Source organism: Nomascus leucogenys, chromosome 14 (genome assembly GCF_006542625.1).
Source record: "Nomascus leucogenys isolate Asia chromosome 14, Asia_NLE_v1, whole genome shotgun sequence".
In the NCBI taxonomy this organism is placed as follows: domain Eukaryota; kingdom Metazoa; phylum Chordata; class Mammalia; order Primates; family Hylobatidae; genus Nomascus; species Nomascus leucogenys.
In genome coordinates, this window is record NC_044394.1 from 25,383,615 (window position 1) to 25,402,912 (window position 19,298).

Consider the following 19,298-nt stretch of genomic DNA (forward strand, 5'->3'; position numbering starts at 1 on the left):
ATTCCTCTCCCCCAGTCACTTTTCATTTTGAAATTCCTTCAGAGAATTGAAAATGTTTTCCGTCTCTTTGAAATGTACGTACATATTTTAAAAAGCTAAATAAGCCTCTTGCTAGTTTTGCGTCCTCATAAGGTCCTTCTTGCGGGCCTTGGAGCCATCTCTTGGAAATGTGAACATCAAGGATGGTGCTCCATGTCTCTGTCTCTAGGGGGTTTAAGTGTTGGCTCTTGGTTCAAGATAACTTTCCATTATTTTCCTTTGCATAAAGACAATTAATAGGTACGTAATGGATTGTACGTGCCTGACCATATGAAAGGGTGAGATTTCTTTTTTTTGGTCTTTGCACTCTCTTCAGTGGATTGCCTGTGATGTGCATCATGGTACGTTTTAGTACATATCCAATAACAAAACTGTTTCATTCTTTTGTTGTACATTGCGCATTTCGTGGAAAGAACAGTTTGGGGTTGGCAGGATATTTTAAATTATTTGCCTACCTGGGTCTCCCAGTTTTGGGCACTTGTATGGCAGGCTGATATTCCCCATTACCTCTCCGTACTTATTTTAACTAGAAAGAGACAGGGGCAAGGGCATGGAGCTTTGGAGTCAGACAACCCTGGCTTTAAATTGTGCCTTTTATCAGCATTCTGAAGTACTGTATGTTGAAGCAACTTCTCTGAACCCCGAATACTTCATCTATAAAATTAAGAATAATAAATACATCACAGATTAAGTATGGACATTATCTGATGCATAGCAGGTACTATTCAAATGAAGGAAACGAAGTTATCCTAGGTCCTTTCATGCACTAAATGTTTGCTCCATTTCCCCCTTTCTTGGTATCTGTGTGAAATCTCAATATATAGTGTCCACTAAACTTCAGTGCACTGCCTAATGAGACAACGAACTCGAAGTGCGGACCTTTTGAGTTTAAACGGGTTTCAGTAGGTAAAATACGTAAAGTTCACAGTACCCTCGCAATTTAGATAGAGGAAAAAAAATCAGTCGGGGGGGGGGGTCCCCGTATGCAAATACAAGAATTACAGAAGAAGACAGACCCCCCGCCGCAGCCGCACTTCCCCCTACAGGGCCCAACGTCCCGCCGCTAGCGCGGGGGTGGAGATTTGCATGTGCGAAGTCGGGAAGAAGGGGAACCACCTCTCGAAAACCCCGGCCGTCGCCCTCCCCGGCCGGGAGAGTCGGCCCCGCTCGGCCGCTCGGCCGCCCGGCGCGCCCCCAAAAGCTCCCCAGCGGCCGGCCCTCTCTACGTCATCCGCACCCTCCCGCCCGCTCCTGAACTTTAAACCACACTCGGAAGAACAACCTGGAGGAGGGGGATTTCTCAGGAGCCAGCGGCCTTCTCACGCTGCGAGCCGTCACCTCCCGGCTCCCGCCGTTCCCTGCGCTCCCGAAGCCCACCCCAAGCTCCCGCTCCCTCGACCCCCTCCCAAGCCAGCCGCCACAGCAGCGCCAGGGGCGTATGCGAGGGGGCGGGCGGGGAGCGTGCGCGGGGGCAGGCAGAGGCGGGGCGCTGGGGGCGGTCGCGCGCGCGGCGGCCGCCAGGTCGCCCCGCCCACGCCTCCGGGTGAAGGTTGCTGCGTCGCGCCTACGTCAGCCGCGGGAAATTCCCCTCCCGCCAGGCTGCTCGCCTCTCGGCCGGGCCAGCACTCGGCTCTCCCCGCTCCGCCCCCTGCCCCTGGCTCCCGCACGGTAGACGGCGACGCTGGGTGACCCGGAGCGCAAGAATTAAGGGGGTAGGAAGGTGTGAGCCGCAAACCCAGCGGAGGGCGGGAAGAAGGAGGAGGCCTCTAGGGTGGTCGAGGGACTGGGGGCCCCGCCGGCAGAGGTCCCTCGGCCTCCTGACTGACTGACTGCGGCCGCCTCCGGCCAGGACGCTGGGAGCTGCCTGCGGGAAGGTGCGGGGAGCGGAGCCATGGCCTCCGGTGAGTGCTCACGGGGCGCGGGCCTGGGCCGGGGAAAAGGAGCTCTTCTGGAGGGGGTCCTGCCGCTGTGAGTTTAGGAAGCTCAGTTTTTGCTGGGGCGCGTTCTGTCTTTAAAATCTCATATGGTAAAATTGTCAGCTTTTAAAAAAGTTACCTGCTTCAGGGTTTGCGTGCAAAATCCAAGCCATGCTCTGTAATTTGATTCTGTTGTCATAGCAGGAACCTTAGAAATTCCCAACGACTTGATTTTAGGATTAGGGAAGTCATAAGCGAACTAAAGGAGGACGAAGAGTTCTCATTAAAAATGTATATGTATTGAAGATGGTGGTTTTATGTTTTAGAACAGGAATGAGGAACCTTCAGACCTCCGGCAAGCTCTCTCCCCCTTTTTAATTTCATCAAATGCAAAGAGGTGATCCCCCTTGTACTGACAGTTGTACGAAATGTGGCACGGCTTTAAAAATCATCCGTGGTATTTTAACACGAATTACAAAATCCGTGGTATTTTAAGTGTTAATGTTGCTTTGACCAAGTGTAGGCCGGGCGCGGTGGCTCGTGCCTGTAATCCCAGCACTTTGGGAGGCCGAGGCAGGTGGATCACGAGAGGTCGGGAGTTCGAGACCAGCCTGGCAAACATGGTGAAACCCCGTCTCTACTAAAAATACAAAAATCAGCTGGGCGTGGTGGCGCGCGCCTGTAATCCCAGCTACTCGGGAGGCTGAGGCAGGAGAATCGCTTGAACTTGGGAGGTGGAGGTTGCAGTGAGCCGAGATCGCGCCCCTGCACTCTAGCCTGGGCGACAGAGGGAGACCCTGCCTCTATGTTAAAAAAAAAAAAAAAGAGTGTGTAGTTTTTACTGTGAGATAAAGCTCCAGGTTCCTAATCTGACGAATAGAGACGTTGAATCCCCCTTTCTCCTTGCTGGAAATAAGGGGAAAGAGGAGTTTTATAATATCCGTGCTTTAAAATAATGGGTAGGAATGAATACAACTTTATCACTTATGTGACGATATATTTTCCCTTAATAAATGCTCGATCTATCCCTTTGGGGGGAAATAAGTTTTTAAGAAACACTGCAGAGCAAGAAAGTCTCCTATATACACAGATGTGGTTTGGGGCTGCCTGGAGCTTAAGGTTGGGACGGGAGAGCCGGGGCGGGGGGATAAATCAAGTAGCCTGGGGTCGAGTTGGTCTTTTACTAGGATTTTGGCAAGGCGAGTGGGGGGCACTTTCCAGACAGAGGAAGCAGCGTGAGCAAGGGCAGGGAGAGCTAAACGCATATATTAAATGCTGTACTAAGAGAATGAAGAGGGGGCCCCGTTTATGAACTTGACTCTCATCCCCAAACTGCCTGGTCCAGTGACCCTCAGAAGTAGGCTGATGTCTACTAGAGATGAGGAAGTAGGAAGCTTAAAAAACCTTTTTAAAAGGTTGAGCAGAACAATGCCATAGCTATTGCTGTAGGCAGAAAAGGAAATTGGGGTGTTTCACATGACATTTGATTTCAGTTTGTCTGTGGTTGTGAGAATACTAAGTGTAGTTTAAAATGTTTCAACTTTCCCTTTTCCCACTTAAGTGACAAATTTCAGATAATCCTGTAAATTTATGAATTCAAAGCATGTGTAGATTAGAAGTGCTAAGATGACTTCAAATATTTTGTTAATGTATTGGTTATCAGAAAGATTTTGTTTGGAAGTAATGGAGAATGCCTAGCATTGTAAGTAAGTTCAGCCTCTTGGCGATTTAATCAAACTTTATTGATATATTGCATGAATGTAATACTTCTAATTTTTTCAGTTGAGAGAGGAAACAACCATTTCTATATAGAGTATTGTAAGACCCACAGGATTTTAAAATGTGATACAATTTAAATTTTTGACACCGTATTTTGTGCTGTTGTGAGGAGGAAGGATTCCCTAAAAGTGAGGAGGAAGGATTCCCTAAAAGTAAGGAGGAAATGTTTAAAGAAATGGAAAGTTTTAAAGGTTTAGAAATTGAAGTGTGATTAACTTTTTGTTTTTTGTTTTTTTGGTCTTTTCTAAGAGTTGCATTAAAATGGGACTATTTAAAATGTAACAAGTTATTTAAATTGTAATTCAGTTGTTAGAAAACTGCCAGGCCTGGAATAAAAAAAAAAAAAGTTTAGAGGAATTTGTGTACTTTTCCTTAATCTGTTATAAAGACCTTAGAGACAGAAAAAGATTCACTAATAAAATTCTAAATTCCTATTCTGTTTTGAAACAGTAATTTAACCGGAAGAGTGACCAAAAAAAAAAACAAAAAGAACTTGCTTAGTTTTTCATTGTCTAGTTTAGATTCTGTTTGTAGTGAGGTAGTATTAAAATCTCAGAAAGTACTTTTATTCATTACGAAGCATTTAAGAGCATTTCTTCATTTCTTACCAGATGTCATATGTAAATAGGTATATGTAGTTGAATATGTGATAGCTATAATGTAAAAGTAACATAAATCATAATCTTACAAGCAAAATTATGTAATTTAGAATGTAGTTTAAAATCATGTATATAAATATTCTAAATTTTGTTTAGATAAGTTAGCAGGTTAATTAGGATTTCACAGCTTGTATTAAGCTGCTTTTCATTGCTTTTTAAAAAAATTACACCTTGATTACAGGCTTTTGACATAATTAATAATAGACATAGTGAAGAAAAATGTTCCCAAACCCGTCTAAGGTATGCATAGTAGGCAGTCGTTGCTTTTGTATGTTTATTCTATTTTATTTAATATAAGTAAAATTAGATATTTTATGTCTGAATTTAAACCTTCTCATTGTTCCAGTAAAAAGAGCAAAATGTCTTCGTGTGGCACATAGCTCTGTTAACTAATAATTAGTGCTGTCTTTGGTAAAATGTTTTAAAATTTAGATAATTTATTTTTCTTCACATTTTTCTTTAGTATGGTTCTTCTGTGTCACACAATAGGAAGTACAGAAATGAATTGTTTTTGTAAACCTCACTTCTTACCAACTATTTCTAGTGTGAATTTCAAGAGAACCGTTATTTTTCTCGATTAAAGGGGAGAAATGGAAGTAAGTGTGATGCAACTTAATCTTTAATGACAGAGCTGAAAGTTAGGAATGGATAGCTACAGCAAATGACTTCTTTTTTAAGTAAAATGCCACACATGAGCATGAATGTTTCAGAAATGCAACACATGAAAAAATAGAAATAACAGTGGAGTTAAATAATTAAGGTGACGTATGATAGGCACAGATAAAGGGAATGAGTTAATGTAATGACTAGGGAGGAGCCAGACAATGAATCATAATTAGGAACATCTAGGTTATGCATAGTATCTTTCTCAAATACAATTTAAGGGACTCAGAATTTCATTTTGTTCCAACTTTCTCTCATATGGGTTCTCTGAAAATGATTTTGTTTGTAGGCACATGACCCAAATATTGCATGGGATAAAATTGTTTTTCTGAAATTCATATTGCTCTGGTCCTCCTCTGTTTTTATTTTTAGAACAGAGGTGATTTGGTCTTGCCATTTGTTTTTAACTTTAATACATATATAATCTAGGACAGCTTTTAAAATTTCTTTATTTTACCCTGGCACGTGCAAGAGTTTTTTCAAGACTTACCTTCCCCGCCGCCCCCTCCCGTGGTAACAGAATCCCTATTGCCAGAATCTTTTACAGTTTTTACCTTGTAGTGCATAAATCAGCTGAATACTCATCTGAAAATTTCCTTTCTTTGATTCCTTAAGGCCCAGTTGAAAGTCAGCCTGATGTATTGGAGTAATAAAGTCAGCCTGATATATTGGCATAGCCTTTGGCTGATGAGAGACCTGGTTTGAGGAAAAAAATAATAGATCTTATTTTCTTTTTCTCCAAATTGAGTAGAGGTGATATTTGGAAAAATATATATTGTTAGCTCCATTGGCTCCTTTAGGTCTCAGGCAAAGTCTGTCACCCAGGACCTTTATGAGAGACATGCAGCCTAGTCAGCTGTTCTCAACTGTGGTGTTGACACACTGGTGTGACAATCATTTGTGTGATGTGTTGCAAGAGTTAAAATATTTGTGTTGTAAATTATTTGCTTTTTAAATAAATGAGAGCATTTGAAGGCTATCTCTATATTGTCATTTTTCTTGCTTGCATTTGAGTAAGGTTCTTTCTTGAGTGGGAGATAAAAACAAGTTGAAGTTACAAGTAGCCAGAATTGCTTTGCCTTATTTACTCATGTCCCAGTCCATATTTGTACCTGAATTTTTAGATTGCTTCTCTCAATATGTGCATTGTTGCTTCCACTTCATGTTTTAAGACAGTTATTCTTAATCAGGAGTGTGCTAGAATTTCTTGGAAGGCTTTTTCGGAAACATGTATTTGGGCTTTAAAATCTATGAAGATTTCTTTCTCTTTTAAACATCTCAAGTGGGGTAAGGACGTGTGTGTTTTGAAAAAACTACCTAGGTGATTCTGATGTACATCCCCAGTATGAACTCTGTTCTAGGGATTTCTTTGGATCTAAATACTCATTTGGCTATACCAGGATGCATTATCTTCTTAAATTAAGTTGCATTTATTTTAGATTGCAGATTATGTGCTGTATCAGTTATTACCTCCAGTTGCTTTTATGCTTGTTTTTTAAATTTGGCACTGCCATATTAGCATACCATTCATAATTCATTTTTATTATAACTTCATATAATTTTCAACTTTAGTTTTATCATCTGTAAGATGGGATAATAATTTCTATTGTTTTTCAAATGGAGATTAAAGTTAAGAGGATCAAATGAGAAATGTATATAAAGGGGCCTTAATGTTTTAATTACAATAATTAACTTTTTTTTCTGTATACTTGATGCTGGTTGCTAATTCTAGCAATAAGGTGTTTGTTAATAATGTGTCTATTTCTGATAATTTATGATCCATTTAAACATTTATTTCAATGTAATTTTTTATTTTAAAAACATACTTTATTAGATAGGCACTATGTTTTAAAATAGCACTCTTTCTTGCCTAAGTGCAAATAAAAACATAAATATATCTTACGAACATTTTGGCTGTATTTTAGATGTTATTCTGATGTATATTAGCGTTTTAAAATACTATTCAGAATATAGGGGTCAGTCCCAGCTTTGCATAGTATGCTTAAAGAAAAATACAGTAATCAATTTGTTTAGAGCCAATTTTGGAGACGTTTTGGTGCTTTTCAAAACTGTGGCGATTTGAGGTTATCTTAACTGAGTACTTATTTTCCCTACAATTTCCTGATTTATATTTTACCCTCTTCCACTCCATAGATGACTACATTTCAACACATTTTATATTCAGGAAGAATGGCACTGCGCAAAGCACAGTACTGAGGAAGGAGATAACTAGTGTATTGTACTGATGCATTATATGAATGATTTATAGCTGGGAAGTTTTTTAAAAATCATAAACACAGATAAAATAGGAATGAGTATGAGGAAATACTGAGGTGTAGCAATCCTGGTACCTACAAAGCACTATTTTTTTTCCTTAGTAGTGGAATCTAATTAAAAAATCTGACTAATCACTTATATGATTATGTAACGTTTGAATAACTTGTATAAACAAAAGACCTTAAGATTTTTTAGTCATTCATTCAATAGATGTTTAATGAATATCTCTGTACAAGGCAGTGATGAGTTAAACACAATTTCTGCCTTCAAGTAGCTTGAAGAAATGAAACAAGTACCTTTATCATCAAGAAGAAATAAGACGGTAAGTTTTCCCTAAATTACAGTTACTTGGAATAATTGCCATACACAGAATACTATGGTAGTTTAAAGGAGGGGAGATTATTTCCAGTTGGGGGAATGTAGAGTATTACAGTATACTGTGTTACTTGGTTATAATACTCTACATTCCCCCAGCCTGTTAATTTTTACCAATTAAGAGCTTCTGCAATAGGAAAAATAAATTCCAAGGACTTTAAATACTTAATATTACACGATAACTGATATTTATTAATTTTTACTCTTTAAAAATATTTTATTTAATCTTTTCAACAACTACTTTTCTGTTCTTTTTATAAACAATCTAAAGAAGTGTCATGTAACCAATGAAGTTTTGGGTTTTTTTGTTTTTGTTTGTGTTTTTTTTTTTTTTTTTTCTTTTTTGAGACGGAGTCTCCCTCTGTCACCCAGGCTAGAGTGCAGTGGTACAATCTTGGCTCACTGCAGCCTCCGCCTCCTGGGTTCAAGCAATTCTCTTGCCTCGATCTCCCAAGTAGCTGGGATTACAGGTGTCTGCCACCATGTCCAGCTAATTTTTTGTATTTTTGGTAGAGATGGGGTTTCACCATGTTGTCCAGGCTGCTCTGGAACTCCTGACCTCAAGTGATCCACCCACCTTGGCCTCCCAAAGTGCTGAGATTACAGGTATGAGCCACCATGCCCAGCCTCAGTGAAATATTTGAATGTTCACTATGAACCTAGCAGTTTTATTCACACTCTGTCCTCCCAAAGTTAAACACTTATCATTAATGATGTCATTTTATATTAGTTTCCCACCAAGACACCTTTAAATAAGTGTGGGCAGGGATTTATTTGGCCTTTACTTCAGCCACATAAATTATTTAAAATGTGACTTAAAAATAATGTTGATTTTAACAGTTTTTAAGAGGAAAATATACTTTCTTAAATACTCCTACAAGGATATATAAGGGTATGAAATATTTGAAATTTGCAATGTGAATATAAAATATTTAAAATATGCAAGGATAAAATTGTGAAATACTCATCTGCATATCTTATGTTTTTGAGCAAAACTGAAATAAGGATTATGAACTTGTTTAGGTTAAAGTCAGTTTTCTCTGGCTCTTCATCTTTTGAGTAAACAAATAGGTAGTAGATTCAAACACAGGGAGTTTGCACCATACAGAATAAAATTGAAAGTTACAGTAATACTTTATTCAGTAACCCAAAGTAGAAGCCATGGAATCATCAATGATTCTTTAATTTCTGAGCTATCAGTGATTCTTTAATTTCTTTTAACCCTAATGTTCAGGCACCAGGTGCTGTCAATTTTATCTTTTAAATAATCCTTCATTCCTTTTATGACTGCCATATATCGGACATACCCTCATCATTGCCCATGTTATTATAGTGGTCTCTAAACTGATCACGTTGCTTTCTTTTTTCTCTCTGTCTGCTGTAACTAAAAGTTTTACTCTAAAATGCAAATCTGATCATGTGATTTGCCTGCATCAAAATATTCATTGATTTCATCACACATAAAATGAAATCCACATTGCCAAGTGTGCTCTGACTTTTAGTTCTCTTTTTAAGAGAGAAAGTGTATTCCATTTACGTTGGTGATTCTTAAATAAACCCTCCTCTGTGGACACACTGTTTCCTTTTCCCTGGAATACCTACCTTTTTCCTCTTCATTTCCTCTGCTCTTTTGCTTCATTAACCGCTCTTTTTCCACTGACACAGTTGGGCATTCCTGACTCTTTCGCCCTTATTTCCGCAGAATTTTATTAGTGCTTTCCTTCCTTCTGTAGTCTAATAATATATGTTGTTTGCCCTGCTCTTCTGTAAGGTCCTTTAGAGTGATAGTTGGGATACCACCATGGTATCACTAAATCATTTTTATCAAGAAAGCATCTGAAATAATAGACACCATTTTTTTTTTATACTTTAAGTTTTAGTGTACACGTGCACAACATGCAGGTTTGTTACATATGTATACATGTGCCGTGTTGGTGTGCTGCACCCATTAACTTGTCATTTAACATTAGGTATATCTCCTAATGCTTTCCCTCTCCCCCTTCCCCCACCCCACAACAGGCCCCAGTGTGTGATGTTCCCCTTCCTGTGTCCATGTGTTCTCATTGTTCAATTCCCACCTATGAGTGAGAACATGCGGTGTTTGGTTTTTTGTCCTTGCGATAGTTTGCTGAGAATGATGGTTTCCAGCTTCATCTATGTCCCTACAAAGGACATGAACTCATCCTTTTTTATGGCTGCATAGTATTCCATGGTGTGTATATGCCACATTTTCTTAATCCAGTCTATCATTGTTGGACATTTGGGTTCGTTCCAAGTCTTTGCTATTGTGAAGAGTGCTGCAGTAAACATACGTGTGCATGTGTCTTTATAGCAGCATGATTTATAATCTTTTGGGTATATACCCAGTAATAGGATGGCTGGGTTAAATGGTATTTCTAGTTCTAGATCCCTGAGGAATCGCCACACTGACTTCCACAATGGTTGAACTAGCTTACAGTCCCACCAACAGTGTAAAAGTGTTCCTGTTTCTCCACATCCTCTCCAGCACCTGTTGTTTCCTGACTTTTTAATGATTGCCATTCTAACTGGTGTAAGATGGTATCTCATTGTGGTTTTGATTTGCATTTATCTGATGGCCAGTGATGATGAGCATTTTTTCATGTGGACACCATTTGTTGAATGTATATGTATATATGACACTTGGTAAGAATTTAGCACATATAATCTGTCATCTTCACAACAACCCAGTGAGGTAGGTGCTATTATGATTATTCCTATTTTACAGAGGAGGAAACTAAGAGATTTTTAATTTTAATAACATTTCCGTGGTCTTACTGTTAAGAAGTAGCTGGGGTAGGATTCTAAAGGCCTCTTCTCCATACTGTTCTGATAAGGCCCACTGTGTTACCATTTCTCAGGATTGCTTGCATTCTAACAGGATAAGCCTTAGTCAGCACTAAACTGATTAAGGAACACTTATTATATTTTAATGGAAAACATCTTCACACCCCTATTAACTCCCCTACTTGCAAGTACAGTTGAGTGTCTATTTACCTTTTCCCCCACAATTTGGATAATAAAAGATAGTAAAGTTGCATATATTTTAAATAGCTTTATTGACATATAATTTATGTACAACAAACTGTACTTTTAAAGTATGCAATTTGATAAGTTTTGACATATGTATACCACCTTGGAATCATCATCACAAGATAATTAACATGTCCATTGTCCCCCCTGCCTTTCCTATCCACCATATTATCCCTGTTCTTAGGCACCCAGTGATCTGCTATCATTCATTGTGTATTACTTTACATATCCTAGAGTTTCATATAAATGGAATTATGCAGTATGTGCTCTTCTGGTCTAACTTCTTTCACTCAGCATAATGATTTTGAGAGTCGTCCATGTTATATGTATCAGCAGTTCATTCTGCAGATGCATATTTTGAATTTTAGTTATTATAGAAAGTAAATACTTTTTTTTCTCTGTTGTATCTTTAGAAAAGGTTTACATGGGACTGATTGCACATTCTTTGAGCCTAAAGTCCCTCCTGGGGCTTGTTTTGATATACTATATGTAAGTCCTTTAATATTTCAATGGAGATATAAAAAACTTACATATGCTTCTGCAAGGATTTAAATGCATTTTCATTTTCAGTGAATGGTCTTTTCATTCATTATTATGAATATGATGTAAAATCAAGCAGTTAAATATATTAAACTCACTTTAGGAGTGTAATATTTTACTTCTGAATACTATCTTCTTTACCCTTCTTGGGGAATCTTGGGGGAAACCCTTTTGCTAGGTCTCACGTGGGAGGCGGATATCTCTGAAGTGGTTATCTCAGAACTTCATATTGACGTTAGCTATAGATATTAAGCTATAAAGTGCTAACCAATCAATATGGTTTGAATGACTTGTTTTGACACTACATAGGGACTCAATTTGAATGGAAAAAAAAAGGTACCTCTCCCAGCCAATCTCCAAGATAACATTTCATCCTTGTTATTTAATGTTAGGAGGAAAAAATCTTTGTTTTAGTCTGCTGTTATGAAAATACAGAAGTGTTAAAATCCATTATTAATTGCTATATTAATCTCACTGACCTCCTCCTTTTTAAAAACTTTTCAGGTGCGTATAACCCGTATATAGAGATAATTGAACAACCCAGGCAGAGGGGAATGCGTTTTAGATACAAATGTGAAGGGCGATCAGCAGGCAGCATTCCAGGGGAGCACAGCACAGACAACAATCGAACATACCCTTCGATCCAGGTAATAGAGTCTTCTTCTGTGTCTATCTCGCTATTAGTTGCTTCATATATTAGCTATAGCAATTATTTTAAAGGGCCAGTTTCTTCACAGTCATCTCCACAGGTTTATCTTTTTCTTTTTTCCTTTTTTTTTTTTTTTTAAACGGATCTGTTAAAAAGACATCTGTTAAAAAGACATTAAAAAAATGTCTAAGGACATTTCTTAAATATAAAATGGAGTCTTTCCCACTGCAGATAGTTCTATGGTGCTTGTGTATTAACCTAAGTAGAGTGACTCAATGTTGAGAGTACACTGGCAGCTTTTGGATCATGTTCTTTTTCATGGAACACAAAGATGATAAGGAAAATCCATTCTCTACAGAGGTGAGTGATATTATTCTGTAGATTAAACATGGATTTGAGAACTCGATCATAATTCTTCTTGGCTAGTCTTAGGGCTAGAACATTTTTTTCTCCTTTTTCTTAACTTTATTGCTTGTCTGTGATTCTCTGGGTCATTGACTGATTTGAAATACCATTTTGTAAATACAGTTTTTTCACATTAGCATAAACTTTAAAAAGCTTTTGACCAAAAATGACTTTGGTAAACATACTAATAGTTATAAGATGTACTAAATTTATTTATTTATTTATTTTTGAGACAGAGTTTCACACTTGTCACCCAGGCTAGAGTGCAATGTCACGATCTCGGCTCACTGCAACCTCCACCTCCTGGGTTCACGTGATTCTCCTGCCTCAGCCTGCCGAGTAGCTGGGATTACAGATGCCCACCACCACCCCCAGCTGATTTTTGTATTTTTTAGTAGAGACGGGGTTTCACCATGTTGGCCAGGCTGGTCTCGAACTCTTGACCTCAGGTGATCCACCCGTCTCAGCCTCCCAAAGCGCTGGGATTATAGGCGTGAGCCACTGCGCCCAGCCAAGATGTACTAAATTTATTTATTTTTTTATTTTTTATTTTTTTGAGACGGAGTCTCACTCTGTTGCCCAGGCTGGAGGGCAGTGGCGTGATCTCGGCTCACTGCAAGCTCCGCCTCCCAGGTTCAAGCAATTCTCCTGTCTCAGCCTCCCGAGTAGCTGGGACTACAGATGCCCGCCACCATGCCCAGCTAATTTTTGTATTTTTAGTAGAGACAGGGTTTCACCATGATAGCCAGGATGGTCTCGATCTCCTGACCTCGTGATCCGCCTGCCTTGGTCTCCCAAAGTGCTGCAATTACAGGTGTGAGCCAACATGCCCAGCCCAATGTACTAAATTTATATTTTCTATTTGTAAACTATTTTTCTTTGACTTTCAGCAAAGGGTTTATCCTTTAAATGCCAATTAAAAAACTTTAATGGCAAAGTAGATTTTGAAAAGTGTTGCTTTTTGTTTTTGTTTTTTTTTTTTGAAAAGTGTTACTTTTATCAACAGATCTTAATTCACTGTTTTATAACTAGATTATTTACAAAATCTATTCTGTTGATGAACTTAAAGGGAATTGCTGAATTATAGAATAAACCAATGGCAAAATTATATATTGAATTCCAGATTTCTATTTTTATCACATTTTTGGCAGTAATATGGATTTGGGTTATCTAAGTCTTTTAAATGTTAAGATGGATGAGATGCTAATAAAAAGGAAATAAGGAAATACTATTTTTCCAGTTTTTTGAGTCATTTTTAAACTTTTTTTCATAATTCATCTTTTCCTATGCATCTCTATTTCTAAGATACGTATTTTTACCATTCCAGTAGGTCCTAAACACTTTACAGCTTGAGTTTTGTATTTGCCTACTTATAGTCTTGAGCAATTACCTTCTCTTTCATACAGAAAGAAATGTAATACTTCCTGGTTACTTTCAAATTCTATTTAAATTCAAAATTGTGGATTTTAGTGCCCTCTACCTCGTAAGCTACCCATTCTTACTTTACCTTGCTCCTTTGTGGTATGCTGGTTTTTATATTCCCTGCTTTGTTCTTGCAGATTTACTAGCTTTCAAACTAAGCATTAATTCCTGTCCTCCTTCCTCTTCCATGTTAAACTCTCCATTTTACTCTGTGTTCTAGCTATACTTTCTATGTGAAATTTGTTGTTGTTAAACTCAATTTGATTTATTGCCTATTCTAGAGTAAACACTTGGGGTAAGCTTACTGAACCAGTATTTTTGTGAAGTGAAATGTCACATATTAAGTAAAATGATTATATTTATGTGCTATCCTTTCCAATATGGCTTAAATATATTTTCAAGGAATGTTTATGGTATGACAGTACGTTAAAGAGCTGGGCATTTAGTGACTTAACATCTGTTTTCTCATGTTCTATGGGTAAAATTTGGGTAGAGTTTTACTTGTTTTGAAAGGAAAATAAGCCCAGGCAAATGATATGACCAATTGAAATTAGGGCAGAAAATATGTCAAGAAACTGAGAGGTAAGTTCTTCTGTACTGGTATTCTCTGGAAAGTTTCATCTAAACTGCAGTTGTTCGTCAGTTGGATTTTATCTATCTAGTGCCAGTTCAATTTACATTAGTTATAATATAATTTAATTATAATTATTTACATTAATTATAATGTAAATTGAACTCTCATTTAGTAGATCAGTTTATAATGCAATCTATTTGGATCATATATTTAATTTCCCCGTTTTTTCAGATTATGAACTATTATGGAAAAGGAAAAGTGAGAATTACATTAGTAACAAAGAATGACCCATATAAACCTCATCCTCATGATTTAGTTGGAAAAGACTGCAGAGACGGCTACTATGAAGCGGAATTTGGACAAGAACGCAGACCTCTGTTGTAAGTACACAGTTACAGACATCTTCAGAAATAAGATATAGGATGTTCTGTTTCTTCTCCATGACAATCTGTTACTTTTTAGCAGAATAATTTTCTCATTTTACTTCTATTTACTATATTTTACACTTACATTTTTACTATTTGCATTAGAACTACCCTTTCATTCTTCATTAGTAGACACATCTTATGATGGTCAGCAGGAAGACATTTTTATTGTTATTAAAAGTAAACGTAAACTTATTGTATACTGTGATTTCCTTTCTTGGGGTGGACAGTTTTTGAAATAATTTTTCACTCTGTCCTTTTTTTTTTTTTTTTTTTTTTTTTGAGATGGAGTTTTGCCCTTTTTGCCTAGGCTAGAGTGCAATGGCACAATCTCGGCTCACTGCAACCTCCACCTCCTGGGTTCAAGCGATTCTTCTGCCTCAGCCTCCCGAGTAGCTGGGATTACAGGCATGCACCACCATGCCTGGCTAATTTCTTTGTATTTTTAGTAGAGATGAGGTTTCTCCATGTTGGTCAGGCTGGTCTGGAACTCCCAACCTCAGGTGATCTGCCTGCCTTGGCCTCCCAAAGTGCTGGGATTACAGATGTGAGACACCACGCCCGGCCTCTGTCTTTTCATTTATAGTTAACTTATTATTATTATTATTATTTTGAGACAAGGTCTCACTCTGTTACCCAGGCTGGAGTGCAGTGGCATGATCTCGGCCCATTGCAACCTTCACCTCCAGACTCAAGCGATCTTCAGCCTCAGCCTCCTGAGTAGCTGGGACTACAGGCATGCACCACCATGCCTGGCTAATTTTTGTATTTTTTGTAGAGATGAGGTTTTGCCTGTTGCCCAGGGTGGTCATGAACTCCTGGACTCAAGCAGTCTGTCCACCTTGGCCTCCCAAAGTGCTTGGGATTACAGGTGTGAGCTGCTGTGCCACGCCGATTTACAGTTAACGTAAAATTGCCTGGATGTGAGAAAAATCAACTGGAAAACTCTATAGAGTTATTATTTAGAAAGTGGCAAGTTATGGAATTAACATACAACAATAGTTCTAAGATAAAAATAATCATGTAATACTTCATGATAGTGAGGCTACCAGAAGATGGGCCCATTCATCATGTTAGAATATAAATTAATAAAGACGTCTGGTGGGCAATTTAACTACATAGCAAAAGCCCGAAAAATATTAATGCCTCTTGAGCCAGCCATTGCACTTCTAGGAGTTTAGCCTCAGAAAATAATTAAGTGTATTCAGACGTTATGCTCTAATGCTGTTCATTGCAGTTCTCTTTGTAATGGCAAAAAGCTAGAAGCAATCCAAATAGTTAGCAAAGGGGATTAATTAAATAAACTGATACATTCATGCAACGTACTCCTGTACAGCCTTAAAAATCATATTGCCAATATGTCTATTGGTATGTAAAGATAGTGACAATATATTAGATAAATAGGTTTTCTGTTTTTTGTGTTTTTTTTTTTCTTTTTGAGACAGTCTTGCTTTGTTGCCCAGGTTGCAGTGAAGTGGTGTGATTTCGGCTTACTGCAACCTCCACCTCCCTGGTTCAAGCGATTCTTCTGCCTCAGCCTCCCATGTTAGCTGATATTACAGGCATGTGCCACCATGCCCAGCTAATTTTTTGGTATTTAAACCATTAGAGACAGGGTTTCACCATGTTGACTGGGCTGGTCTTGAATTCCTGACCTCAGGTGATCCACGTGCCTCAGCCTCCCAAAGTGCCGGGATTACAAGCGTGAGCCACAGCGCCTGGCCAGATAAATAGGTTTTAAAACAACACGTAAAGAATAATTTTATTTTTGTCTAAGATAAATTTATACATATGCACGATATGTATATGTTAATACTAAGGTATTAATAGTAGTTGGGTGGGTAAGATTGTAGGGTTTTATGTTTTTCTTTTAACTTATATTTTATAATTCATTTTTGTAATGAACATGTATTGGCTTTTGGGGAAAAATGAACTAATTGCAACAGAAAAGAGATTAATAGTCTCCAAATATATTAGTAATAACCGTTTAGAAAAAAATACTTTAAATGCTCCTCTTACAATAATAACACAAAACAAAATATCTAGTATTATACACACTTGGCAAATATTTGTCTGTATTACTTGACCTCCCAACAACATTTTACACGTGATCACTCCTTATTTGAAACATTTTTATTCCTTGCTTTCTGTGAAAACAAACTTCCATTTTACTTCCTGCTTTTCTGGCTGTTCTTTCTTAGTTACAGGCAGTTAAATTTTTGGATCACCTCACTTATTGTCCTAATAATGCTCTTTATGGCTGTTCCAACTCTCTCCCCAATTCAGGATCCCATTAAGGATTACACATTATAGGTAGCATTATATTTAACATGAATACTATTTTCATGTTAACATGAAACATTTTGGGCAAGAAATCTATAGAAGCGATGCAGTATAACTCTCAAAATATCCCTTCAGTTTTTCACATTATTGGCAATATTATCTTGGCATTCTATTATAAAGAAGAACTTTCCCTTCCTCTGTTTCGCCATTTAAAAAGTATCACTGTAAACTCATGCATTCTTGTATTTAATGTATTATAGTTATTCTGTTATTCTTTTGATTTTCAAATTGACCCAGATTTGACTAATGCAAGCCTCTTCAAACTGTCTCCTGTGTTTTTTTGATATGCCCTCATCTTTCTTTGAGCACTTTTTTACTTTTTGACAAAACAAAATGTTCAAGACTTGTGCTTTTCTTTTTTCTTTTTTTTTTTCCTTTTTTTTTTTTGAGACAGAGCCTCCCTCTGTTGCCCAGGCTGGAGTGCAGTGGTGCGATCTCACCTCACTGCAACCTCCCCATCCCGAGTTCATGCAATTTTTGTGCCTTGGCCTCCCAAGTAGCTGGAATTACAGGCGTGCACCACCACACCCAGGTAATTTTTGTATTTTTAGTAGATACGGGGTTTCATCATGTTGGCCAGGCTTGTCTCAAACTCGTGACCTCAAGTGATCCTCCTGCCTCAGCCTCCCAAAATGCTGGGATTACAGGGATGAGCCCCTGTGCCTGGCCAACTTGTGCTTTGCTTGCCCCAGCCCTGAAGTCATCAGCTTTTTCCAGAGATTCTTGGTTCCTTCTGGTAGGAAATGGTAGTAAGTCTGATTGCCTTCTCAACATATTCCCTTAAATGTCTCAAAAGTACCTTAAGTAGCCAGGCACAGTGGCCCATGCGTGTAGTTACAGCTACTCAGGAGGCCGAAACAGGAGGATTGCTTGAGCCCAGGAGTTGAGTCCAGCCTGGGCAACATAGCGAGATCCTATCTCTTTAAAAAAAAAAAAAAAAAGCACTTCAAATAGAATATTCCCCAAACATGATTTTACGGTGATCATATCTCTTTCCCCTCATAATTGGTCTTCTAATGTGCCATATGTTAGTGATTGCTATAAAAGACCTATAGGTGTCATCTCTGGCATTCCTCATCCAGGTGTACATGTTGATCTACTAACAGTTACCTTCTCAAGTGGTTTTGAATCTATCCACTTCACTCAGTGAAATTCATCACCATCATACTACCACTATAGCCTAAACTGGGGCTGCTGGAATAACCTCCTGAGTGGTCTTGCATCAACCATTTTGTACCTTTTCCAAACCCTCTATCTTTCCTCACTTTAGCCAGTGTGATCTTTTAAAATACAAACGGAATTGTCTTTCCCTTGCTTAAAACATTTTAATGGGTTTATTTGGCTCTTGGAATAAAGACAGCATTCCTTCTATAGCCTGTAAGGCCCACATGACCCACCTTTATTTCTAGCCTTTTATTAAACTCTGCTTTCCTTAATTTTTATACTCCACTCACAAAGCCTTCCTTTAGTTTCCTCTGTTTCCAGTGCTCTTTTCTAGGGGTCTTTGTGTGGCCTGTTCCTTTTGCCTGGAAGTGTCTTTTCTTCTGTTCCAGCATAAGCTCCCATAACATCATGTATACCTCCTTCATAAAACTTGTTATGATTGCAGTTTAGCATTTGTGTATGTGTGATTATTTAATGTATATCTGCTTGACCAGAGACTACCACACTTTTTCTGTAAAGTACTAGATAGTAAATGTTTGGGGTTTTGCAAGCTGTATGGTCTCTGTTGCTCAGCTCTGCTGTTGTAGCATGAAAGCAGCCATAGATAATATGTAAACATCAGTTTGGCTGTGTTCCAATAAAACTTTATTTGCAAAGACAGACAAGATGTTGGATTTGGTCCATGAGTTACAGTTTGCCAATCTTTCCACTAGAAAGCTTCTTGAGGAAAGGGATTGTATATCCCCATTACTTTGCAGAGTTTTTGGTATATAGTACGAACCCCAAAGCTTGTTGAATGTCTGTGAATGAATGAATGAATAATTGATTCAAACAATCTTTTGATCCTTCATTTCAGAATTTCAAAAATTACCACCACCCCTAATATTCTGTGAATAGCAGTCAAATATGAGATTATTCAGATGAAACAAAATGAAGTAATATAAATGTATTAATATGAAGAATTCTGTAAACTCTTTTACCAAAGAAAAAGAATCAAACCAAGAATCTTTCAAAGAA

General features: G+C 38.1%; 1 protein-coding gene across 2 annotated transcripts in view; it reads left to right on the forward strand.

The window, feature by feature from the left end:
* The first annotated feature begins 1,584 nt into the window (after positions 1–1,584).
* The window catches only part of REL (REL proto-oncogene, NF-kB subunit), a 41,705-nt gene continuing 23,991 nt past the window's right edge, over positions 1,585–19,298 (forward strand). For both annotated transcript variants that reach the window (XM_003262422.4, XM_030827189.1), the window contains exons 1-3: positions 1,585–1,940; positions 11,804–11,946; positions 14,581–14,729. In XM_003262422.4, the coding sequence (XP_003262470.1) occupies positions 1,931–1,940; positions 11,804–11,946; positions 14,581–14,729 (302 nt within the window). In that variant the 5' untranslated portion in view covers positions 1,585–1,930. The remainder of the gene's footprint in view (positions 1,941–11,803; positions 11,947–14,580; positions 14,730–19,298) is intronic.